The 27,633-nt window shown below is 43.5% G+C and overlaps 1 protein-coding gene across 1 annotated transcript in view; it reads right to left on the bottom strand.

Annotated features, from left to right (window-relative positions):
* Nucleotides 1–27,633, bottom strand: part of gemin5 (gem (nuclear organelle) associated protein 5) — an 84,875-nt gene that overhangs the window by 21,040 nt on the left and 36,202 nt on the right. Inside the window, exons 15-21 of the mRNA XM_059990660.1 lie at nt 25,912–26,083; nt 23,937–24,152; nt 15,260–15,391; nt 11,562–11,684; nt 5,485–5,580; nt 4,182–4,319; nt 1,873–2,020 (exon numbers count right to left, since the gene is read on the bottom strand). Coding sequence (XP_059846643.1) covers nt 1,873–2,020; nt 4,182–4,319; nt 5,485–5,580; nt 11,562–11,684; nt 15,260–15,391; nt 23,937–24,152; nt 25,912–26,083 — 1,025 coding nt within the window. The remainder of the gene's footprint in view (nt 1–1,872; nt 2,021–4,181; nt 4,320–5,484; nt 5,581–11,561; nt 11,685–15,259; nt 15,392–23,936; nt 24,153–25,911; nt 26,084–27,633) is intronic.

Raw genomic sequence — 27,633 nt, 5'->3', positions numbered from 1 at the left:
GGAAAGTTGTTTCCACTGGTAAGTGAGATTAGAACTAGGGGGACATAGCCTCAAGATTCAGAACAGATTTAGGATGGAGATGAGGCGAAACTGCTTTCCCAGACGGGAATGAATCTGTGGGATTCTTTGCCCAGGGAGGTAACCCCATTAAACTGATTTAAGACACAGTTCAATAAATTTTTTGCATAGCAGGGGAATTAAGGGTTTTGGGGAAAGGACAGGTAGGTGGAGCTGGATTCAGAGCCATGGGAAGGGGGCAGAAACCAGAATAAGAAGGTTCGGAGAGGGGAGGCAGTACAAGCTCGAAGGTGATGGGCGAGACTGAGTGAGAGAGGCTCGCCATTTCATCACAGCTGATCCATTTTCCCTCTCAACCCCATTCTCCTCCCTTCTCCCCATAACCCTTCATGCCCTGACTAATCAAGAACCTCTCAACCTGTGCCTTAAATATACCCAGTGACTTCGGCTCCTCAGCTGTCTGTAGCAATGAATTCTACAGATTCACCATCCTCTGGCTGGAGAAATTCCTCCTCATCTCTGTTCTAAATGGACGTCCCTCTGTTTTGAGGCTGTGTCCTCTGGTCCTGGACTCCCCCCCACCATGGGAAACATCCTCTCCACATCCACTCTATCCAGTCCTTTCAGTATTTGATTGGTTTCCCCACCCCATTCTTCTAGCCTCCAGCGAGTACAGGCCCAGACACCAGGGTGAGCTGAAACTTGGTGCTCATGTGAATCCTGCAGAGTAAACAGTGTACTCGGTGAAAATAGAACAAACTATAGCCGAGGGTGGTGAATCTGTGGAACTCATTGCCACAGATGGCTGTGGAGGCCAAGTCATTGGACATATTTAAAGTGGAGGATGATCGTTTCCTCCAGTAACTTTTGTTTGTCCCCACACACAGTTTGTCCCATGCAATCATTCCCCTAACCACCCCACCCTTCCACCGGGGAGCCGGAGATGGAAAGGAAGACAGAGGACTTCATAGAATGGTGGTATGGTCAACACCCTTGACTAATTTTTGGAAAGTTTAATGGCTCTGGGCCTGCACTCAATGGAGTTTAGAAGGATGAGGGGGGGGGGATTTTGAATATTGAAAGGCGTGGAGAGGATGTTTCTTATCATGTGGGTGGAGGAGTTGGGGGGGGGGGGCAAGGACCAGAGGGTACAACTTTGAATAGAAGGTCATCCCTTTGAACAGAGATGAGGAATTTCTTTAGCCAGAGCATGGTGAATTTATGGAATTCATTCCCACCGATAGCTGTGGAGGCCAGGTCATTGTGTATATAATATTTAAAGCAGAGGTTGATAGGTTCTTGATTGGTCAGGGCATCAGTGTTTATGGGGAGAAGGCAGGAGATTGGGGCCAAATCAGCCACAATGCAATGGTGGAGCTGACTCAATGGGCCAAATGGCCTAATTCTGCTTGTAATCTGTCTGGGTAGCCTCCAATCTGATAGCATGAACATCAATTTCTCAAACTTCTGGTGATTTCTCTCCCCCCCGCCTCCCCCAAACCCATTCTTGTTTTCCATTCCCCATTCTGGTTCCCCTCTCACTTCTCACCTGTTCATCACCTCCCTTTGGTGTCCCTCCCCCTTCTCTTTCTCCTATGGTCCACTCTCTTCTCCAATCAGATTCCTTCTTCTTCAGCCCATTATCAACTCTTCCACCTATCAATTCCCAGCTTCTTACTTTATCCCCCTCCTGGGAAAGCCTGGGGCAGTGGGGGAAAGCAGGGTATTGGGGGCTGAATGGCCTCACACGATAGTGTTGGGTTTTGTATTCCTCTGCCAATCCAGATCAGTATTAGACCCCCCCCCCACCCCCCACCATCGCGATCCAAGAGTCAGTAGCATGGTAACTCCTACCGGAACATCTGGTGATCCTTCAACAGCTGGACTGCCTCGTACACGCGGTGAATGGAGAGCAGGAGGGTGGCTGCCTTGGTGAAATGCTCCTGGTGACACAGCTGTCTGACAAATGCTTCAACTGTCCGCACCCACACCGCGTAGCCAGCTGTAATCCAACAGCAGCATCTGGATGAAACCCCTTCCAGAGAGATCTCCCCCGCACCCTCCCAGCGAGAGGTGTCATCCATTTCAGGCACACTGTGGCACCAATACACACATACACAGCACACCGAGTTAGATATGGAGCTAAACTCATATAACAATTACAGCACAGAAACCGGCCATCTCAGCCCTTCTAGTCCATGCTGAACACTTACTCTCACCTAGTCCCACTGACCTGCACTCAGCCCATAACCCTCCATTCCTTTCCTGTCCATATACCTATCCAATTTTACTTTAAATGACAATACTGAACCTGCCTCTACCACTTCTACTGGAAACTCGTTCCACACAGCTACCACTCTCTGTGTAAAGAAATTCCCCCTCGTATTACACTTAAACTTTTGCCCCTTAACCCTCAACTCATGTCAAACTCTCAAACCCTCAAACTCTTGTTTGAATCTCCCCTACTCTCAATGGAAAAAGCCTATCCACGTCAACTCTATCTATCCCCCTCATAATTTTAAATACCTCTATCAAGTCCCCCCTTAACCTTCTACGCTCCAAAGAATAGAGACCTAACTTGTTCAGCCTTTCCCTGTAACTTAGGTGCTGAAACCCAGGTAACATTCTAGTAAATCTTTTCTGTACTCTCTCTATTTTGTTGACATCTTTCCTATAATTTGGTGACCAGAATTGTACACAATACTCCAAATTCGGCCTTACCAATGCCTTGTACAATTTCAACATTACATCCCAACTCCTATACTCAATGCTCTGATTTATAAAGGCCAGCGTACCAAAAGCTCTCTTCACCACCCTATCCACATGAGATTCTACCTTCAGGGAACTATGCACCATTATTCCTAGATCACTCAGTTCTACTGCATTCTTCAATGCCTTACCATTTACCATGTATGTCCAATTTGGATTATTCCTACCAAAATGTAGCACCTTAACACTTATCAGCATTAAACTCCATCTCCCATCATTTAGCTCACTCTTCTAACTGGCCTAAAACTCTCTGCAAGCTTTGAAAACCTACTTCATTATCCACAATGCCACCTACCTTAGTATCATCTGCATACTTACTAATCCAATTTACCACCCCATCATCCAGATCATTTATGTATATTACAAACAACATTGGACCCAGTACAGATCCCAGAGGCACACCACTAGTCACTGGCCTCCAACCTGACAAACAGTTATCCACTACTACTTTCTGGCATCTCCCATCCAGCCACTGTTGAATCCATTTTACTACTTCAATATTAATACCTAACGATTGAACCTTCCGTGCGGAACCTTGTCAAAGGCCTTACTTAAGTCCATATAGACAACATCCACTGCTCTACCCTCGTCAACTTTCCTCATAACCTCTTCAAAAAATTCAATAAGATTTGTCAAACATGACCTTCCACACACAAATCCATATCACACACTCCAAGGTCAGGGACGGCATGTGCTAAATACAGAGTGAAGCTCCTGCCACACTGTTCGTTCTTTCGTTCTCGTTTTTTCTCTTACACACTGAGTGAAATTTCCTCTACACCGTCTCATCACATCACACACTCCCAGGTTAGGGACAGCACAGATTAGACAGAATGAAGCTCCCAGCACACTGTTCCATCACACACTCCTGGTCACGAACAAGATGGGGTTAGATATGGAGTAAAACTCATCACATGCTCCTGGTCAGGGACAACATGGGACAGAATGAGAATAATTTAGTTTCATTGGCATTTGATTATTATGGTCATTTATACTGACTTATTTGGGATTGTAGCACGTTAAAATATCTTGTTTCTGTTTACTGTACAGAATAGACAGAGAAGAGCTCCCGCCACACTCTCCCAAGCCCTTCGGTTGGAGACACTTCGGCTGAAGTTCCCGCCACACTGTCCCGTATGCATTCCCATGGCGGGAATAATACAGGTTGGTTACGTCCCTCCCAAACAAAAATGGTTAAAGAACAAGGACAAAGGAGGAATCTGCCTCAGCTCACAAGGAAAAGAGAGTGTACTGGCAGCAGCAATGCAAGACTGCATGGTCTGAGTTCAAATCCCACCACAGACTCCGAGTGCATTTTATTTTTTTGAAGGAAATATTTGTGTCAGTAAACATCAGCAGGTTTTGGAGAGGAAGGTGTCCGGAAAGAAACTCACCCATGGGTGCTACGGCGACCAAGGTGTCATTCAGCTCCCCCCTCTCAATGGCCATCTCCAGGGCTCCCTTCACGTCGCCTTTCCACAGCAGCAGTTGATAACGCATCTCGGGGTGACCAGCCTCAACGTGGTTCTTAGCTGTTGAACAGAAAGCAGAGGCTGGCTGCTGAGAAATGACAGCAGTAATTCCTGATGGACAAACCGTACAGTGTTACTTTGTGTTTTTTGAGAGACTGGGCGAGCTTGGGCTTTTCTCTTTGGAGTGAGGAGGATGCGAGGTGACTTGAAAGAGGTGCACAAGATGACGAGAGGCAGAGATCGAGTGGACAGCCAGACAGAAACTTCTCCCCAGGGTGGAAATGGCTAACATGATAGCGTGTAATTTTAAGTTAATTGGAGGAAAGTGTTGGGGAGGTAGAGGGATGTCAGAGGTGGGTTTTTATTTATTTTTTTTACACCGGGGTGATGGTAGAGCCACCAATAGAAGAGGTTATAATTTTAAGATGGTTGATGGAAAGTACAGTGAGGCAAATTTTTTAACAGAGAGTGGTGGGTGCTATTGGGTGGTGGTAGAGGCAAATGCAGTAGGAGCATTTAAAAGCCACCTAGGCACATGATTGATGGAAAAACGGAGGGTTACGTGGGAGGGAAGGGTAAGCTTGATCTCAGAATAGGTTAAAGGGTCAGCACTTCATTGTGGGCTGAAGGGTCTGTACTGTGCTGTTGAGATGAAGATCATAAGGGGTATATAGACAAGGTAGGAGGCCAGTCTTCTTCCTGGAGGTGGGGCAACATCACTGGCACAACCTTTCATCCGGGAAGGGGGCAGAATCCCTGCCTTCTCATTCTGGCTTCTTTCCCCTTCCTTTCCCATCCTGATGAAGGGTCTCAGCCTGAATCGTTGACCATTTATTCACCTCCATAGAGGCTGCCTGACCTGTTGGGCTCCTTCAATATTGTGTGTGTGTTTCTCTGGATTTCCAGCTTCTGCAGAACCTCTGGGCACAAGCCTCCCATATCGAGGACATCTTCAAAAGGCAAAGCCTCAAAAAGAGGCTTCCATCATTAAGGACCCTCACCATACAGGACATACCCTCTTCTCATTACTATCTCAAGGAGGACGTGCAGAAGCCGGAAGACACACACTCAATGTTTCAGGAACAGCTTCTTCCCTTCGACCATCCGATTTGTGAGCAGACATTGAACTACCCGTTCATGGATTGCATCTCACCGGACTGTGGGAGTCACGCACCCCACCCCCCACCCCTCCAGCCGGATACAGATCACCAACCCAGGACCTTACCTTCCTCCTGGAACATCTGGTAGAGCGCCGGTCGGTCCACGAAGAGGCCGAGCTGTATCTGGTCTCCTGACCCCACCTGCCCGCGGCTGTCGGACCCTGCAACAAGACCACATGCTGGGTGAGTGAGATACTGATGAAGTTTAACACCAAATCAAAGGTTTTGAAAATAGTTCAAGAATGGCCCCCACAATGTTTGAAAGTCTTGGTTAGAATCAGAAATTGAACAACGTATCTTCTCTAAATTTAAGCATGGCATAACATCACGTAACCATTGAGTGTGAGGAGGCGGAGCAACATCCTTCCATTTAAGCAACACAGCCCTCCTAGCTATAAGAGAAATAAAAGCCAATATATGCAAATCAGATGTCTCCAAAGTTATGCCTTTTTCTCCAACAATACCAAACAAGGCAGTCAAAGGGTTAAGCTTAAAACTTACTTTAAAAAGTACAGAAAAAGTTTGGAATACTTCCTTCCAGTATTTTTCAAGACTCGGACATGTCCAAAATATATGGATTAGTGAAGCCTCTCCATTGTTACATCTGTCACAATAGGGAGATATATCTGGATAAAAACAAGATAGCTTGTCTTTGGACATGTGGCCCTGTTGGCTAATAATATAAATCACTATGTGATAAGGATTTTTTTCCGTCTTTCTTTCTTTACCAAATAGCTTCAGCTTTGGTAGTGGGTTTAGATTATTTTTTTTATAATAAAATTATTACAATTCAAATTACAATTTAATTAATGTACACATTTGATTATGAATATAGGGTACTGCGATTGCAAGTATGATTTAAATACAACGTATTCGGCACTATTTTATCCTTTTTTTGATTCATAATATATAATCCTCATGTACTCTGTATTCTTCCATGTGAAAATTAATAAATCTTTCTTTTTCAATATTTTTATTAAAGTCTTTATTTACTTCTCTACCTAATCTAAATGAATATATGTTAATAATGGGTGGTGACTTCAACTGTTGTTTAAATCCTTTGCTGGATAGATCTATATCCATTCAGACTACCAAAGAAGTCTGCCACTTACATCAATTCTTTTTTGACTGTTAATGGAATTTTCGATATTTGGAGATTTCTGCATCCTGAGGTCAAAGAGTTTTCATTTTTCTCACATGTTTATCATTCTTACTCGAGAATTGACTATTTTTTATTGACTCTCGTTTTATTCCATCTGTAACTGGTTGTAATTATGACATTATAGCCATCTCTGATCAAGCAATGAAACTTTTTATTAAATTAATGGATACAGCTTCTAGTACTAAGCAATGGCGATTTGATTCTACCTTACTGCAAGATCCGGATTTCATTAAATTTATGAAGGAGCAGATTGATTTCTTCTTTTCAACTAATTCCACGGATGAAATTTCCTCCGGAATACTTTGGGACACTTTTAAGGCATATATACGTGGTCAGATTATCTCCTATTCTGTTGGTTTGAGAAAAAGTATTAAGAAGGAAACACTTTTATTGGTTGATAAGATTAAAGAAATTGACAAGAAATATTCGATTGCTCCTAGTAAGGAGCTTTACAAACAAAGGGTTGAGCTTCAAATGGAACACAGTTTATTACTTACATCTTCAATTGAAAATCAGTTAATGAAAACCAGAAATGATTTTTATATACATAGTGATAAATCAGGTAAACTGTCAGCTAACCAATTGAAAAATGCTTCGGTTAAATGTCAAATTATTAAGATTTGTCAACAGAATGGTGAACTGACAGTTAACCATGATGAGATAAAAAAATCTTTTCAAGATTTTGATACCTCCCTGTATCATTCTGAATTTCCTCATGATCATAATACCATGCATGATTTTCTTGGGAAATTGAATCTTCCAAAATTATCATCAGAAGAACTTTTAATATTAGAAACTCCTATTACGGATGCAGAAATTAAAGGTGTTATTTCCTCTATGAATTCTGGAAAAGCACCAGGTCCAGATGGGTATACAGTGGAATTTTTAAAGTGTTTTTCCTTTACTCTTTCTCCTTGGTTATGCAAGGTTTTTGAAGAAGCAATTAAACTAGGTAAATTGCCACAATCTTTTTATAGAGCTTCCATTTCTTTAATATTGAAAAAAGATAAAGACTCTACTGATTGTGCATCCTACAGACCAATATCCTTATTGAATGTAGATTCCAAGATCTTTTCCAAGTTACTGGCGACCAGGCTGGAGAAGGTATTACCTCAAATTATCTCAGAGGATCAAACTGGTTTTATTAAAAATCGCTATTCTTTTTTCAATATTAGGAGATTATTGAATATTGTTTATACTCCTTCACGCAGCACCTCAGAATATGTCATTTTATTAGATGTGGAGAAAGCATTTGATAGAGTTGAATGGCCATATTTATTTACGTGCTTGAGAAGTTTAATTTTAGTCCAACATTTATATCCTGGATTAAATTGATACATCATACTCCAGTAGCCTCGGTTTTTTATTTCGGGGTACCAGGCAAGGCTGTCCTCTTAGTCCATTATTATTTGATATTGCTTTAGAACCTTTGGCAATTGCTATTAGAGAATCACCTAACATTTTTGGCATTACTCGTGGGATGGATATACTTAAGTTATCATTATATGCAGATGACTTGTTATTATATTTTTCTGATCCTGAGAAATCCATTCCTGAAGTTATATCATTGTTGGCTCAGTTTAGTAATTTTTCCGGGTATAAATTGAATCTTAATAAGAGTGAATTGTTTCCCTTAAATAGACAGGTTCCAATTTATGGAAATTTACCTTTTAAATTAGTTAATGACTTTTTTATATACTTAGGGATTAAAATTACAAAAAATCATAAGGAGTTATTCAAGGTTAATTTTTTACCCTTAATTGATCAGATTAAATGTTTGTTCACTAAATGGTCACCATTGTCTATATCTCTGACAGGTCGGATTAATGCTATTAAGATGATTATTTTACAAAAGTTCTTATATATATTTCAAGCGGTACCAATTTTTATTCCGAAATCCTTTTTTGACAATGTTGATTCAAAAATTTCCTCATATATATGGCAGAACAAAAATCCTAGATGAGGTAAAAGATATTTACAGAAGGCAAGGAAGGAAGGTGGATTGGCATTGCCTAATTTTAGATTTTATTATTGGGCAATTAATATTCGATATTTGAAATGTTGGTTAAAGGATTGGGATTTATCTCCTAGCCCTCATTGGGTGAACCTGGAAACTAAATCTGTACAAGGATTTTCATTGGGTTCTATTTTAGGGACTTCTCTTCCCTTTGCTCTTTCTAAATTGCATAAACGAATTGACAATCCAATAGTCAAACACACTTTACGTATATGGTTTCAATTTTGGAAATTTTTTGGATTGAATCAATTTGTTTTAACTATTCTTATTGTATCCAATTTCTTTTCTCATCCTTCTATTATGGACCAAGCTTATTCAGCTTGGAAGACTATAGGAATACTATGATTTTCTGATCTATTTTTGGATAATTGTTTTATGTCTTTTGAACAATTATCTAATAAATATAATTTGCCCAGATCTCATTTTTTTAGATAATTACAGATTAGGAATTCCTTAAACACTGTACTTCCTACCTTTCCAAATCTTGATTCTTCGGGTATTTTGGAGAAATTGTTAGAACTAAATCCTTTTCAGAAAGTTGTAATATCAAATGTTTACAATATAATTATGAAAATACGTTCAGAGGCCTTTTATAAGAATAAAAATGATTGGGAAAGAGAATTTAACTTTACTATCCCTATTGAGAATTGGGATAAAATTCTTCAATTAGTTAATTTTTCCTCTATATGTGCTAAACATTCATTGATACAGTTTAAAGTAGTGCACAGGGCTCATATGTCCAAGGATAAATTGGCTCGTTTTTATTCCCATATAAATCCTATATGTGACAGATGTCATTCTGAGATAGCTTCTTTAACTCATATGTTTTGGTCGTGTCCGCTTTTGAAAAAATATTGGAAAGATATTTTTGATATTATTTCCACGGTATTGAACATTGATTTACAACCTTTGCAATGCAATCTTTGGTTTACCAGTGCTGGAGTCAATTCATTTATCTTCTTCTGCTTGTTGGATGATTGCATTTCTTACATTAATGGCTAGAAGATCTATTTTGTTGAATTGGAAAGAAATTAATCCCCCTACCATATTTCATTGGTTTTCTCAAACTATGTTATGTCCAGATTTGGAGAAAATTTAGAAGTGTCATATATGACCCTTCTATAAAATTTGAAAAGACTTGGAGGCCATTTATTCAATATTTTCACATGATGTAATTTGGCCCTGTTCCAATTCTATTTGTTTTTCCGGTTTTGATTATATATATGTTGAGAGGATCGGAGTTGGGGACACTGATGATTTTGTACTTTTTTTTATAGGTACTATAAACAGCCCATTTTTTTTCCTTCTTTCCTTTTTGTTTCTTAATAGTGATTAGTTTAGTTTTTCTTAGGGTATTAATATTTTTTTTCTTTTTCTACTTTTCTGGTTTTTTTCAACATGAATTACTTAGTTTTTTTGTTTTGTTTACATGACATTTGTATCATTCATGATTTGGGAAGACTCAACTATAATGTACTTATTGCTTGTGTATCCTTTTATGTTCATTTTAATTTTGTAAGTTTGTAATCCCATTATTTATGTACTAATCTTATCATGTTGATATTAATAAAAAGATTGAAAAAGAAAGAAAGAAAAAGAAAGATACTGATAGAGTTGGGAGGGAGAGAGGTGGGAGACAAGGAGAGGAAAAGAGAGATGTGAGGGGCTGGTTTGCAGAGGTGGAAGCGAGAGAGGGGTTGGGGATGCAGAAGAGGAGAGAGCAAACGAGAGGGTCACAGAGAGGGGGGGAAAGATAGTCCTGGGTGGGGTAGAGGAAGGGAAGGGAGATGGTGGTGGGACACTGAGAGGGGAGAAAGGGAAGGGAGATGGTGGTGGGACACTGAGAGGGGAGAAAGGGAAGGGAGATGGTGGTGGGACACTGAGAAGGGAGAAAGGGAAGTGAGATGGTGGTGGGACTGAGAGGGGAGAAAGGGTAATGAGATGGTGGTGGGACACTGAGAGCGGAGAAAGGGAAGTGAGATGGTGGTGGGACACTGAGAGGGGAGAAAGGGAAGTGAGATGGTGGTGGGACACTGAGAGGGGAGAAAGGGAAGTGAGATGGTGGTGGGACACTGAGAGGGGAGAAAGGGTAATGAGATGGTGGTGGGGCACTGAGAGGGGAGAAAGGGTAATGAGATGGTGGTGGGACACTGAGAGGGGTGAAAGGGAAGTGAGATGGTGGTGGGACTGTGAGGGGAGAAAGGGAAGTGAGATGGTGGTGGGACTGTGAGGGGAGAAAGGGAAGTGAGATGGTGGTGGGACACTGAGAGGGGAGAAAGGGAAGTGAGATGGTGGTGGGACACTGAGAGGGGAGAAAGGGAAGTGAGATGGTGGTGGGACACTGAGAGGGGAGAAAGGGAAGTGAGATGGTGGTGGGACACTGAGAGGGAGAAAGGGAAGTGAGATGGTGGTGGGACTGTGAGGGGAGAAAGGGAAGTGAGATGGTGGTGGGACACTGAGAGGGAGAAAGGGAAGTGAGATGGTGGTGGGACACTGAGAGGGAGAAAGGGAAGTGAGATGGTGGTGGGACACTGAGAGGAGAGAAAGGGAAGTGAGATGGTGGTGGGACACTGAGAGGGAGAAAGGGAAGTGAGATGGTGGTGCCGCGCAGAGAGGGAGAGAAAGTTATGAGACATCGCAGTGGGCCACGGGGAAGGGAGAAAGAATGGTGGGTAAGGTGGAGGTGTGAGGGAGAGAGGGACCTAGAGTGTGGGCACTAGAGGCAAGAAAAGATTGGGATGTGGGAGAGGGGATTAAATGTGAGTGGGATCCGGTGGGCAGAGAGGGGGAGAGAGAAATGGGTTTGGGGCAGAGAGGGGGAAGAGTGAACATGTGCACAGAGAGGGGAGAGAGAGTGCAGAGTTGGGGGGACTCGTGGGGGGGGGAAGGAGGAATGGTAGGGTTAGCTCTGATTGGCGGGAGGAACAAGCACAGAGCAGGCAGAGAGGCGAGCACCCACTCACCCTGTTTGTACAGGATATTGGCGAGGTTGACGCAGTCGGCGTGGAGCTCGTCCTTGGTCCTGTGATCATTGGCCGTACTCAGCGGAAGCATCGACCGGAGCTTCTTCTTCTTCAGCAGAGCCTCTGCAACACAAACATTGTGGTCACCAGTCTGTCCAGAGCTACAGTCAGCACCCAGCACTCAGTGTGCCAGAATACCTCCCTCTAACATCACCCGACACTCTCCTCCAATCTCCCTAAAGTCATACACAGGGCTCCAAGGGTGGTCACAGCCGAAGGGTGGTGATGGGGACGAGCTCCCACTGCTAAACAAATACTCTTCATGGCGTGTGTCTCAAACAGCCTCTGACAACCAAGTCCAACTCCTGGCCTTCAGTGTGGCATAGTCCTTATGCCCAGCGGAGCTGTTCTCACTGACAGGAGAAGGGGCAAAGGTGGACCACTGGTGCCTTAAAACCAGTTGCTCCAGGCAGATGGGGCTCATTAACCACGGATGGTAGCTCATCTAGGAGAGGGAAAACTCCGATTTCAAACCTCCGCTGCCTTGCGGCTATACCCGCTCACGGGAAAGGCTTTGGGAGTAAACCCCAAGGAAAAATCCGGAGTCGGAGTCCCAAAGACGGCTGACTGCTGTACCCAGCACCGGCACGGCAACTCCTGCGATGCTGCTGCCACCAAACTGTACCGACTCTCGTCGTTCCTTTGGACCCGTCGTCAGCATGGAGAGGGGGGTCCCACTGCGTGGGCAACAGACGGATCTCCATATCAACTCTGCCCTGGCTTGGGCCCTGGAGAGGCCACTCCCAGTGACTACCAGAGGCACAGTGACCATGGTCAACCACAACTGATGGAGGCCACTTCATACAACACAGAAAATGGACCTTCAGCATAAATGGTCAATGCTGAGCACACCATCTTCCCTGCTGGCCCCCAGATGCTCATGTTCAAAGTTGAAAGCAGATTCGTTCAAAGTACATGTATGTCACCATATACAACGCTAAGATTTATTTTCTTGCAAGCATTTAGATTCAGAGGATCTGTCCTGGCTCCAGCATGCAAGTGTCACAGGTAGAAAGCACGGCCGCACCTCTACTTTCAAAGAAGATTGGAATGATTTGCCATGTCATCTAAAACTTTGACACTCTTCTATGGATAGGTGGGGAAGAATATAATGGACAGGTTGCAGCATGGCCAGCGATGGAGACACAAATGCGCTTATAAAGAACATCCTTCAGAAATAGTGGATATGGCCTAGTCCATCACAGGTAAAGCCCTCCCCACTACTAACCATATCTACACTACACAGAGCGCTGTCACAGGAAAGCAGTGTCTATCATCAAGAACCCCAGCATCCAGGCCATGATCTCTTCTCATTGCTGCCATCAGGAAGGTGGTATAAGAGCCTCAGGTTTAGGGGCAGTTATTACCCCTCAACCAACAGGCTCCTGAACAGAAGTAGGTAACTTCACTCAACTTCATTTGCCTCATCACTCACTGATCCCACAACCTATGGACTCACTTTCAAGAATTCTTCATCTCATGTTCTCAATATTTATTGTTTATTTATTATTATGATTTTTTTTGTATTTGCACAGTTTGTTTTTTTGCACACTGATTGTTTGTCCTGTTGGGTACGGTCTGTCATTGATTCTATTATGGTTTTCAGCTTTACTGTGAATGCCTGCAAGAAAATTAATCTCAGGGTCGTACATGGTGACAGAAATTAATTTTGATAATAAATTTACTTTGAAAAAGGAAATACAATAGAATCAATGAAAAACTAAACTCAGACAAAGACCCCCACCTCCCATAACTATACACAAACAATGCCTCATAACCCTCCAAGCCTCTCCCCTCCATGCATCTACCCTGGGGGAAAACTAGGACTGTCTCCCTAATCCATACCCCTCATGTCACAAGTCAGAAGTCAAAGTAATTTTTTTTTTAAAACGAAGTATTTATCCATCACCATATACATCCTTGAGATTCATTTTCTCACGGACGTTTATAGAAAATTAAAGAAATACTATAAATTGTATACTATAAAAATTATACATACAGTACTGTACAAAAGTCTATATATAAGATAGTTATGTCTATAAGACTTTTGCACAGTACTGTATGCATAATTTTTCAAATTCTATAGTATTTCTTTAATCTGTGACTTTTGTACAGTATTGTATTTGTCAACGTGGAGCAGAGAAAGTATTTGTAAATCTGGTGAAAGCAAAGGATGTTGGGAATGGCAAGGGTAGAGCATCACAAGAGGGGTGTGGGACCGGAGGCAGAGGAGTGCCAGGGGCAGGGAGTGAAACGGGTGCAGACAAACCCAGCCCTGAGACAGCAGGCAAGGTCATTTGATTCCAAACAATTGGTTTACACAGTGTCTCTCTGATCCTTCCTGCTCCCTCCCCCATCCCTTCCCCTTTTCCCAACCAACCATGATTCCCTTCTTCCTGATCCCTTCCCACTCTCAGTCCACAAAGAGCCCCATATCAGGATCAGGTTTATCATCACCCACGTGTCAAGAAATGTATTCTTTTTTTGTGGCAGCAGGACGGTGCAATACATATAATTGCTACAGTATTGTGCAAAAATCTTGGCCTCCTTAGCTATATAGATGTGCCTAAGACTTTTGCACAATACTGTAGGTGTCACAGTATACTATTTTGAGATTCATTTTCTTGTAGCATTTACAAAAAATAAAGAAATGCAATAGAATTTATGAAAAATTATACATAAACTTGTATGAGGTCACCCTCAGCATCAGAATAAGTTTCTAGTCTGAGCAAAGTGTAAACCTTCATCACACTCTTTCCACTGAAACACCTTTCTCATAACATCACACATAGCACTCCAGGTTCAGCCTTGCTCAGTTAATGTGATGTCCAACACGTGAAGGCAGCACACCAGTGGCCCTCGCTACTTGGCTGTTTGGGGAGATTTGGCAAGTCACCGAAGACACTTGCAAGTTTCTATCGATGAACCACGGAGAGCATTTTGGACTGGTTCTGTCCAGTACGAAGTAGAAGATGAAACGAGGCTGCAGAGGGTTATAGGCTCAGCAGTCTCCATTACTCATGTTTCATATCTGAAGAGCACCCTCCTCGTTAGCCACAACACCACCGTTCAAAGTTTAAATTCAGATTTATTGCCAAAGTACATGCGTGCCTCCATATACAACCCTGAGATTTGTTTTCTTGTGGGCATACTCAGTAAATTCAAGAAACAGTATAGAATCAATGAAAGACTGCACCCAACAGGATGAACAATCAACCGATGTGGAAATACAAAATAAATAAATAAACAATAATTAGAGAACATGCGATGAAGAGTCCCTGAAAGAGAGTCCATAGGTTGTGGGAACAGTTCTGTGTTGGGGTGAGTGAAGTTGAGTGAACTACCATCAGGGAGGAGGTACAGGATCCTGAAAACTCACACTCACCAATGTAGGAATAGCTTCTTCCCCTCCGCCAGCAGATTTCTGAATGGTCATGAACCCATTGTTAGAACTTTTTTCCCTCCACTGTTTTGAAAGTTGTAGTAATCTTATCTTTTCATTGCACTGCTAAACAACTTCACATGATCTAACACAGTAAGAACAAACCTGATTCCGATTCACTGATCCTCACCATCACTGGTCCTCTTGGGGAAATGCACAATTCCCACGACACCAAAGAAGCAAAGAGAAGATTCACCTGGCTTATCTCTCTTCTTCTCATCCCTCGTCCGGTCCTTCCTGGCCTGAGGCTTTGGGTTTGCAGGGACCTGTGCAACACTGGGACACGAGGGTTCCACACTCTCCTGAGATCCGTGCTCTTCCAGAGGCGCTGTTGGGAATAATCGGGAGACATGTCAATCATACAATTCCAAGGTAAATGATACAACACTGGAAATCAAAGACTGTAGATCAAGGATCAGCTTTGTTGGCCAGATCTGTACATTGACACGTGTTAGGGAAATGCTGTGTTGTGTTCGTCAGGGTGTGACATGCAACAAACATCAACACTGAACAGTATGAGGAAACAGACAATGCTAAATTGAACTGAACCAAACTGAACATTACTACACTGGTTCAATGACTCTGCGGTTTGATGTTTAATTGTCAGCTTTTCGCTCGTTTTTGCCATTTGCACGAATTGCTCTTTTTTTTGAGTTAGATGAACGGGTTCCATGGTGTTTCTTTGTTTCCTGGCTAACCGTGGGAAGATAAAACTCAAGAGTTGCATACATACTTGATAATGAATTTACTTTGAACTTTGAATAAAAAATACAAAGTTAGAACTACATATATGAAATAAAATGTGTATAAATACACAAATACCAGCAAATATTTACAATGTAAACAGCGTTATAAAAAATGGTTTAATGTGTATACATTGCAGTGACTGAGGTCATAGACAGCGGGAGATGTGGGGAAGCCAAATAGAATGGTTGATCAGATTAGCTGCCAATTACAGAATGTAGAATAAATCCCTTCCCCCCCACAGCACCCCTCCTCCTTCCCTTTCTCCTATGATCCACTCCCCTCTTCTTTCAGATTTCTTCCTCTCTAGCCCTTTCCCTTTCCCACCCATCTGGCTTCACCTGTCACCTTCCAGCTTGTCCTCCTTCCCCTCCCCCCACCTCCTTATTCTGGTGTCTTTCCCCCTTCCTTTCTAGTGCTGATGGAAGATCTCAGACTGAAACATTGACTACCTACACATTTCCATTTTTGCCGCCTGACCTGCGTGTTGCTGCAGAATAGTGATACAGTGCAGGCAGACAATACCACAGTGGTGTAGCGGTTAGCGTAACGCTATTACATCTTGGGGCGGAGTTCAGAGTTCAATTTCAATGTCATCTGTAAAGAGACTGCATGTTCTCCTCATGGAATGCATGGGTACTCTCTGGGTACCCTGGTTTCCTCCCACAGTCCTTCCAACGTCTTTGGATGTTCTGGTTAGTAGGTTAATTGGTCATTGTAAATTATCCCGCGACTATGCTAGGTTTAAATTGAGGGTTGTCGGGCGATGCAGCTCAAAGAGCCTATTCCACAGGGGTTACAGGGCAGTATGGCATGAAGGGCAAAAGGGCGTAAAATAAATACGCCTGACATCAGACACAGACACAAAAGTACAGACACTGTTACAACACACAAAATGCTGGGGGATCTCAACAGGCCAGGCAGCATCTATGGAAATTAATAAACAGTTGACGTTTCAGGCCAAGACCCTTCCTCAGGCCTGCTGAAGGATCTCGGTCTGAAACATTCTTCTCTATAGATGCTGCCTGACCTGCTGAGTTCCTCCAGCATTTTGTGTGTGTTGCTCAGATTTCCAACACCTGCAGAATTTCTCTTGTTTATGACACTAAACAAACTCTACTAAATAGTTCCCTCACACATGGGCTAGTTTCTGTGTCACACGAATATAAATCAGTGACCTTTTCACTGATCCCCATTTAGTAACATCACACAACAGAGAAAAAGGCCAATGTGCCCTACCAATCAGCCATTTAATCTGTAGCCTTCTCAGCCCTGACAGTTCTTATCTTCATCCAGATGCTTAAAGAGTCTCTGTCCCTATTAGTTCCGACTGCTTAATTCACAGATTAGACTGTTTTATTGCTATTTTTTTTGCAGTTTAACAATTAATTGTCTGCTTGTATTTGATATAATTATTTATATACAAGTAGCTGGTTAACATGCACCTTTCTAGCTATGGTATGTGGATACAAGTATAATATGTGTTTACACAAAGTATAATTCTGAAAAGTTCTGGAAGCATCTTTGAAGCATTATTTGAATAATTGTTTTCTCATTGGTTAACTTTTATCTATAAATTTGAATGGAATTTTTTCTTATCTATGGGTATAAAAAGAGCTAATCAAGGCCTTCTTGATCTTAGTTCTTAGTCTCTCTCTTTGCTCAGTCGCCTTCTATCAGTGTCTATTCAATTTCCCATTACAGGAAACATTCTCTCCACATCCACTCTATCTCAACATTTCAGTATTGAAAGCTCAAAGTAAATTTTATGGTCAGAATACAAATATGTCAGGGTGGTTTTCATACAATGCTGGATTCATTTTTCTGTGCGCATACTCAGCAAATCTAAAGAATAGTAGCTATTCCAGGATCAATACAACCTCAATCAGAGTGTAGAAGACAACAAACTGTGCAAATGCAAATATAAATAAATAGCAATAAATAATGAGAACACGAGATAACAAGATAAAGAGATCTTAAAGTGAGATCATTGGTTGTAGGAACATCTCACTGATGGGGCAAGTGAAGTTGAGTGTAGTTACCCCCTTTTTGATAGGCTTCAGTGAGATTGCCCCTCCACCTTCTGAACTCCAGCGAGTTCTCCTTTATCAACTCTTAATAAAATGATCATGAAGGAACAAGTTTTGTGCCTCTTTCCTGACTTCAGAAAGAATCTTGCATCAAAAACATCAGAATCCAACATCTCTTATAAGATTACAAGAGTGTCTCTGGCACTCTTAAGACTGTTAAACAGTTCCTTAGTATGATAAGATGGGCACCTGACCTCGTTTATGGCCTTATCGTTTTACCTACACACTTGCTCTGTTACTCTTAATTCTGCGATGTTACAGTTTTATCCTGTTCTACCTCAATGCATCTGATTGACTTATGTAGGGATACAGTGTGGAGCAGGCCCTTCCGGCCCAACGAGTCTCACCACCCAGCCCAGCAACCCACCGATTTAACCCTGGCCCAAGCACAGGACAAGTTACAATGACCCACTGACCTCTGAGCTGATACGTCTTCGGACTGAGGGAGACAACCGGAGCAACTGGAGGAAATTCACCCATTCCACAGGGAGGATGTACACCAGGGGCAATTGAGAGTGGCCAATTGTCCCACTGACCCTTTCATTGCTGCAATGTGGGAGGACATGGAAGGCACAGAAAGGGTGCAGAGGAGATTTACAAGGCTGTCGCCTGGATTGGGGAGTATGCCTTATGAGAATAGGTTGACTGAACTTGGCCTTTTCTCCTTGGAGTGATGGAGGATGAGGGGTGACCTTACAGAGGTGTACAAGATGATGAGAGCCATTGATCATGTGGATAGTCAGAGGCTTTTTCCCAGGGCTGAAATGGTTGCCACAAGAAGACACAGGTTTAAGTTGCTGGGGAGGAGGGACAGAGGAGATGTCAGGAATTTTTTTCATTCAGAGAGTGGTGAGTGCGTGGAATGGGCTGCTGGTAATTGTGGTGGAGACGGATACGATACGGTCTTTTAAGAGACTTTTGGATAGGTACATGGAGCTCAGAAAAATAGAGGGCTATGGGTAAGCCTAGTAATTTCTGAGGTAGGGACATGTTCAGCACAGCTTTGGGGGCCAAAGGGCCTGTATTGTGCTGGAGGATTTCTTTGTTTCTAAACAGGAGCACCCAGGACAGACAGACATAGAGACAGACATACTTTATTGATCCCGAGGGAAATTGGGTTTCGTTACAGCCGCACCAACCAAGAATAGTGAACAAATATAGCAATATAAAACCACAAATAATTAAATAAAAAGTTAATCATGCCAAGTGGAAATATGTCCAGGACCAGCCTATTGGCTCAGGGTGTCTGACACTCCGAGGGAGGAGTTGTAAAGTTTGATGGCCACAGGCAGAAATGACTTCCTATGATGCTCGGTGGAATGAGTCTCTGGCTGAATGTACTCCTGTGCCTAACCAGTACATTATGGAGTGGATGGGAGACATTGTCCAAGATGGCATGCAACTTGGACAGCATCCTCTTTTCAGACACCATCGTCAGAGTCCAGTTCCACCCCAACAACCTCACTGGCCTTACGAATGAGTTTGTTGATTCTGTTGGTGTCTGCTACCCTCAGCCTGCTGCCCCAGCACACAACAGCAAACATGATAGCACTGGCCATCACAGCCTCGTAGAACATCCTCAGCGTCGTCCGGCAGATGTTAAAGGACCTCAGTCTCCTCAGGAAATAGAGATGGCTCTGACCCTTCTTGTAGACAGCCTCAGTGTTCTTTGACCAGTCCAGTTTATTGTCTATTCGTATCCCCAGGTATTTGTAATCCTCCACCATGTCCACACTGACCCCTTGGATGGAAACAGGTGTCACCGGTGCCTTAGCCCTCCTCAGGTCCACCACCAGCTCCTTAGTCTTTTTCACATTAAGCTGCAGATAATTCTGCTCGCACCACATGACAAAGTTTCCCACTGTCACCCTGTACTCAGCCTCATCTCCCTTGCTGATGCATCCAACTATGGCAGAGTCATCAGAAAACTTCTGAAGATGGCAAGACTCTGTGTTGTAGTTGAAGTCCGAGGTGTAGATGGTGAAGAGAAAGGGAGACAGGAGCCTGTGGAGCCCCAGAGCTGCTGACCACTCTGTCTGACACACAGTGTTGCAACCGCACGTACTGTGGTCTGCCAGTCAGGTAATCAATAATCCACGACACCAGGGAAGCATCCACCTGCATCACTGTCAGCTTCTCACCCAGCAGAGCAGGGTGGATGGTGTTGAATGCACTGGAGAAGTCAAAAAACATGACCCTCACAGTGCTCGCTGGCTTGTCCAGGTGGGCGTAGACACGGTTCAGCAGGTAGACGATGGCATCCTCAACTCCTAGTCGGGGCTGATAGGCAAACTGGAGGGGGTCTATGTGTGGCCTAACCATAGGCCGGAGCTGCATAGGAGAAGCCCACGTGGTCACGGAGAATGTGCAAACTCCACACAGACAGAACCGAAGGTCAGGATCAGACTGGGGATAATGATGCGGAGAGGCTGTAACACCACAAGCCGTAGCATAATATTATCTATTAGCAACCCTTGACTTCAGACCACAAGACACAGGAGCTGCAACAGGCTATTTGGCCCCTCGAGTCTTCTCCACCATAGTAGATTAATTTTCCCTCTCAACCCCATTCAGAATCAGAATCAGGTTTATTATCACCGGCATGTGACGTGAAATTTGTTAACTTAGCAGCAGCAGTTCAATGCAAAACATAATATAGAAGAGAAAAATATAATAATAAATAAGTAAATCAATTGCAGCATACGTATATTGAATAGATTAAAAAACTTGCAAGAAACAGAAATACTATACACTAAAAAAAGTGAGGTGGTGTTCACAGATTCAATGTCCATTTAGGAATCAGATGACAAGAGGGGAAGAAGCTTTTCCTAAATCGCTATGTGCCTTCAGGCTTCTGTACCTCCTGCCTGATGGTAACAGTGAGAAGAGGGCAAATGTTAAATGTTGAGCTATAGTTGATGAACAGCATCCTGACGTAGGAGTTTGTATTGTTCAGGTGGTCTAAAGCCGTGTGAAGAGCCATTGAGATTGTGTCCGTTGTTGACCTATTGTGGCGATAGGCAAACTGCAATGGGTCCAGGTCCTTGCCGAGGCAGGAGTTCAGTCTAGTCATGACCAACCTCTCAAAGCATTTCATCACTGTTGATCTGAGTGCTACTGGGCGTTTGTCATTAAGGCAGCTCACATTATTCTTCTTTGGTACTGGTATAATTGTTGCCTTTTTGAAGCAGGTGAGAACTTCCACCCGTAGCAGTGAGAGGTTGAAAATGTCCTTGAATACTCCTGCTAGTTGGTTGGCACAGGTTTTCAGAGCCTTACCAGGTACCCCATCGGGACCTTCTGCCTTCACTCTCTTTAAAGACAGAGTAACATTGGCCTCTGAGACGGAGATCACAGGGTCATCAGGTGCAGCAGGGATCTTCACAGCTGTAGTTGTGTTCTCCCTTTCAAAGTGGGCATAGAAGGTGTTGAGTTCATCTGGTAGTGAAGCATCGCTGCCAGTCATGCTGTTGGGTTTCACTTTGTAGGATGGAATGTCTTGCAGACCCTGCCAGAGTTGTGCATCCAATGTCGCCTCCAACCTCATTCGAAATGATCTCTTCACCCTTGAAATAGCCCTCCACAAATCATACCTGGTTTTCTGGTACAGGCCTGGGTTGCCAGACTTAAATGCCACAGGTCTAGTCTTCAGCAGGCAACGTACCTCCTGGTTCATCCATGGCTTTTGGTTTGGGAATGTACAGTAAGTCTTTGTGGGCACACACTCATCCACACAGATTTTAATGAAGTCAGTAATAACTGCAGCATACTCATCCAGGTTCGAAGATGAATCCCTGAAGACAGTCCAGTCCACCGATTCAAAGCAGTGCTGTGCTTCCCTTGTCCAAACCTTCTTGTTCCTCATTAATCAGTCTCTGCCTGTACTCAGGGAGTAGAAGTACAGCCAGTTCACACTTCCCGAAGTGAGGGTGTGGAATAGCACGGTAAGTATTCTTGATGGTGGTGTAACAGTGGTCCAGTGTGTTGTTTCCCCAGTATTGCAAGTGAACTGTTGATGGTAGTTGCTTAGTGATTTTTTTCAGACTGGCCTGGTTAAAATCTCCCAAAACGATGGTGAAGCCATTAGGGTGCGCTGTTTTGTGCATGTTGATCATCTGTAGTCTGATTGACATTGGCCTGAGGTGGAATGTATACCACTACCAAGATGACCCTGGAAATTGTAGATATTCAAGGTCTGGTGAGTAGAACTGGGACAGCACTGATATATTTACGCACCAAGAAGAGTTGATCGTGAGGCATACTCCTCCACCTCTGCTTTTGAGAGACATTCTCTCAGTAACCTTTCACATCCTCACTAATCAATAGCCTATCAAATTCCATTCTGAACATACCCCATGACTTGACCTCCACAGCGCCTGTGACGATGAATTCCACAGATTTACTATCACCTGGCTGAAGAAATTCCTCCTCATCTCTGTTCTAACGGGACGTCTGGATATTCTGAGGCTGTGCCCTCCGGTCCTAGACTCCCCTATTACAGGAAACATTCTCTCCACATCCACTCTATCTCAACATTTCAGTATTGAAAGCTCAAAGTAAATTTTATGGTCAGAATACAAATATGTCAGGGTGGTTTTCATACAACGCTGGATTCATTTTTCTGTACGCATACTCAGCAAATCTAAATAGTAACTATTCCAGGATCAATACAACCTCAATCAGAGTGTAGAAGACAACAAACTGTGCAAATTCAAATATAAATAAATAGCAATAAATAATGAGAACACGAGATAACAAGATAAAGAGATCTTAAAGTGAGATCATTGGTTGTAGGAACATCTCACTGATGGGGCAAGTGAAGTTGAGTGTAGTTATCCCCTTTTTGATAGGCTTCAGTGAGATTGCCCCTCCACCTTCTGAACTCCAGTGAGTACGGGCCCAGAGACTTTCATGCTCCTTACATGTTAACCCTTTCATTCCTGGAATCATTCTTGTGAACCTCCTCTGAACCCTCTTCATTGCCAGCACATCCTTTCTTAGATACGTGGCCTCACAATACAGTCGGCCCTCTTTATCCGCGGGGGATTGGTTCCGAGACACCCCGCGGATACCAAAAAACGCGGATGCTCAAGTCCCTTATTTAACCTGTCTCAGTGCGGTGGACTTTAGGACCCGGCGGAACCCTGGACCTCATTTAACCTGTTCTGAGCAGTGGTCTTTAGAACCCGGCGGTGCAGCTCTGAATCTGCAGTGTTTTTTTGTTCACGAAAATAATCACGATCACGATTGAAAATAAAGTGGAAGCAATAAAGCGATTGGAAAGAGGTGAAATGCCATCGGTCATTGGAAAAGCATTAGGCTACAGTTGGTCAACAATTGGAACAATTTTAATGGAGCATGTGAAAAGCCCTGCCCTGATGAAAGCTACAATTATTACTAAGCAATGCAGTGGTTTGATTATTGAAATACGTATGTTTCTTAAGTGTTTTATATGCATAGAAAGGTAAAATATATACTATATACTAAGAAAAACTTTTGACTAACTGACGCTAAGTAATACCGGATGTACCTGTTCTGACTTCAAATCCAACTTAAAGACGGACGCAGGAATGGAACTCATTCATAACCCAGGGACTGGCTGTACTTTTAAGTCATTTCTAGATTACTTATAATACATAATACAATGTAAATAGTTGTTATACTGTATTGTTTAGGGGATAATGACAAGATAAAAGTCTGTACATGCTCAAACAACGAGTGGAGAGAGAACTTCCAGGTTTTCGTGATTTGCGTTTTCGTGGTTGAATCCGCGGATAAGGAGGGCCGACTGTACACTAAGTGTGGTCTGACCAGTGTCTCAACATTACATCCTTGCTTTTATATTGTACTCCTCTCCAAATGAATGCTAACATTGCATTTGCCTTCCTCACTACCTGCTGCAAGTTAACCTCTGAGGAATTTTGTGAAACTCCGAAGTCCCTTTGCACCTCCTCCGAACCATTAGATATTGGGCTCAAAAGGGGGTCAGGGGTTAGCGTTCACCCCTCTGGGCCATGGAATACAAGCAATCAGTCATACCTGGCACCTTAGAGGTTCCAACAAATCCCGCTTCGACTTCCCCAGGACATTCCGGCTCCTCGCAGACACAGGGGGTGGGAACGGTCTCCGATGGAGTGTCCGAAAATCCCACCCCTCCCAGACCCTCAACACTCTTGTCCGCTTTTTTCTTGGCTTTCTTTGATTTGGGTTTCAAGCCGTTCATCTTCTTCCTTTCCATCTCGGAGAGCTTCTTCCCTAATTGGGGTACAACGACCACATTTCAGAGATACTTAGAGATGAGAAAGATCAAGGTCAGCTTTACCCATCACACCACACAAAGACTAAAACATTGAGCCAAACAGTGAAATGCATCATCAGTTTTTAGTTTTGCGATGTGCTGGGATGCAAATGTTGCCATGCTTCCAGCACAAACACAGCATGCCAACAACTCGCCAGCACCAACCTGTACACGACAGTGGGAGGAAACCAGAGCACCCGGAGGAAACCCACACAGTCACGGGGAGAACGTACAAACTCCTCACAGGCAGTGGTGGGATTCGAACTCCGATCTTACAGCTGGCGCAGTAAACCATTACACTAACCACTATGCTACCGTGCAAAGGTAACTTCACCCTCATCTGCACGTCCATGTCTGCACAGGTGCAATGAAATGCTTACTTGCAGCAGCAACACAGCTGCATAACATGAGAACCCCACACATGCAGGATAAACACAAGCTGCAACTGCACTGCATGAGACCACAAGGAACTCCAGAAAGTTCTCACAGAGGCTGGTTTATGAAACATGCTGAGACGTGTCCATGACTCTCTGCAGTTTCTTGAAGTCACATGCAGGCCAGTTGCCGTGCCGAGCTGTGACCCATCTGGACAGGATGTTTTCTATGTTGCAGCAATAAAAACCAAGAGTCATCAGGGACCAGCTGAATCTCCTCGGCCTTCTCAGGGAGTAGACCACAGTGTCTATTTCTCAGAAACCGTGGGGCCTCCGAGGTTGGACCAGGACAGATCGGTTTATTGTCACTGGTTCATTATTGTTGAGATGATGTCCTGAACATGATCTCAGCAGCAACACAGCAGGAGCACCTTCACCAGAGGGAATTCTACAAGTCAAATGGGAAGGTCATCTCCTGCCACAAGAAACCACACACAGCTCTGCAGGTTATGGAAACCGACCTCTTCTCCATGGACTCTTTCTGAGGCAGTGAGAAATGCAGGCAAACAGCCGGCATAAACAAAGACCCCACCCATCCCAGACATTCTCTCCTCTCCCCTCTCTCTTCAGGCAGAAGATACAAAAGCCTGAAAGCACGTCCCACCAGGCTCAAGTACAGTTCCTACCCCGTTACTGGAGTCTTAGTCTGACCTTTTGTATGACAAGGTGGACTCACAATCAACCTCGTTATGATCTTGCACTTCATCGTTTACCCGCATTGCACTCTCTCTGTCGCTGCTACACTTTATTCTGCATTGTTACTGTTTTCCCTTGTTCTACCTCAGTGCTCTGTGTAATGATCTGATCTGTATGGACGGTATGCAAGACAAGATTCTCACTGTAACTCGGTACAAGTGACAATAATAAACCAATTCCAATTCCATCTCAAATGCAGTAAACACAGGCCTAACAGTGAGACCCACATCCATAAACAATTAATTCAAAGAAAGGCTGCAAGGTAACATTAGTGGTGAGAGAAACGTTATTGTAGACCTGCGTTCAATTCCTACTGCTGTCTGTAAGGAGTTTGTACATTCTCCCAGTGACCGTGTGGGTTTCCTCCGGGTGCTCCAGTTCCCTCCCACAGTCCAGAATCAGAATCAGGTTTATTGTCACCGGCATGTGACGTGGAAGACGAACAGGTGGGTTAGTAGGTTAGTTGGTCACATGAGTGCAATTGGGCAGCAGGGGCTCATTGGCCCAAGAGGGCCGTTACTGTGCTGTATCTCTAAACAAAACTAAAAGAAAACGAAATGCAAGAAAGGATCCACATTGTCAGTACCTTGAGGAGGTCTGATGTGTTCCTGCTTTGAGACCTCCCACCGCCGCACCGTGAAGTCGTCCCCTCCTGTCCAGACCACGTCTGCCTCCACTGGTGACCACTGCACGCCCAGCAGTCTCCCTGCGTGTCCTCGGAAGTTGCACTTGGGCTCCTCCTTCAGGACGTCCCACACCTGCAGTGTGAAGAACCGTTAACATTTACACACGGTGACATTCACCTCAACCATCAAGCTCCCGATCTGGTGTGGATAACTTCACTCACCAACTCAGTATTATTTATCTGTTTATTACTCGCATAATCTGTCTTCTTTTCCACGTTAGATATTTTATTCCACTCCCATCAGGGAGGAGGCTATGTAGCATCCACACCAGTACCACCAAACTCCAAAACAGTGACTTTCCTCAAGCAGTGAGGCTGATCGACACCTCCACTCCCCCAACCACCACTACTTTCTCATTTCCTGTCAGTCACCTTATGTACAGACATTCCTGCACCTAGTGTCACTTTATGGACGTACAAGCAATCTATAAGCTATCATGTATTTATATTTATTGTGTTTTTTTAAATTATTGATGTGTTCTTTAACTGTTTTTTTTATTCTGCTTTGGCTCTTGAGTAACAACTATTTTGTTCTTCTTTACACTTGTCCTGAACGATCTTGAATTTTATGTATAACTTTTCATGAATTCTATTGCATTTCTTTATTTTCTTGTTAACACCTGCAAGAAAGTAAATCTCCAGGTAGTGCATGGTGACATATGCGCAAGAGATTCTGCAGACGCTGGAAATCCAGAGCAACACACACAAAATGTTGGAGGAACTCCGGAGGTTAGGCAGCATCTATGGAATAAAGTGCTGACATTTCAAGCTTATATATGGTAACATATGTACTTTGATAATAAATTTATTTTGAATTTGACTATGAAACCAAGCTTTTCGATAGGTGTGACAATAACAAACCATTACCGATTCTATCTCCACCAGCCGCTGGGGAAGTGAGCCCTCTCCTGGTCAATGGGTCTCTCACCGTTTTATTTACTGCACCAAAACACGAGGTTTGCAATGTTCCCTATCTCCGCTCAAAGGTGGACAACCATCTGCTCTGGTCTCTCTACAGAACCAACCTTGTGCCCATTTCAACCAATCTGGAAAATCTCCTCTGCACCACAGTGTCCAGGAACAATATGGCTCACTACCTTAAAACACAGGAGGAGAATTAGGCCATTTGGCCCATCTAGTCTGCTGTCATTCCATCATGGCTGATTTATTATCCCTTCAATCCCATTCACCTGCCTCCTCCCCATAACCTTTGTTGTCCTGAATGATCAAGAACCAATCAAACTCTGTTTTAAATATTCCCAATGACTTGACTCCATAGCCATCTGTGACAATGAATTCCACAGATTCACCATCATCAGGCTAAAGAAATTACTCAACATCTCTGTTCAGAATGGAAGTCCCAGAATTTGGGTGGCAGAGTGGAGCTATATCTCTACAAAAGGAGGTGTAAAGCGTTCCTTCCTCCTCTAGCCTGTGGGTCACCCTTGGGCAAGATGTAGCACCCCGATCAGGGTCACGTGAAGCCATGGGAGCAGGTGGTGGACGGTCGTATGAGCAGCCGGTGCAGATCACAAGTCCCAGTTATGTGACCATTGACACCAGGCAGACAATCTCTGAAGAGTGTTTATAATGGCTGGGATCACCCGACTTGTAAAGACACTG

This window comes from Hypanus sabinus, chromosome 15 (genome assembly GCF_030144855.1).
Source record: "Hypanus sabinus isolate sHypSab1 chromosome 15, sHypSab1.hap1, whole genome shotgun sequence".
Classification (NCBI taxonomy): Eukaryota; Metazoa; Chordata; class Chondrichthyes; order Myliobatiformes; family Dasyatidae; genus Hypanus; species Hypanus sabinus.
The sequence above is the reverse complement of the archived record's forward strand: the minus strand, read 5'-3'. Positions and strand labels throughout refer to the sequence as shown.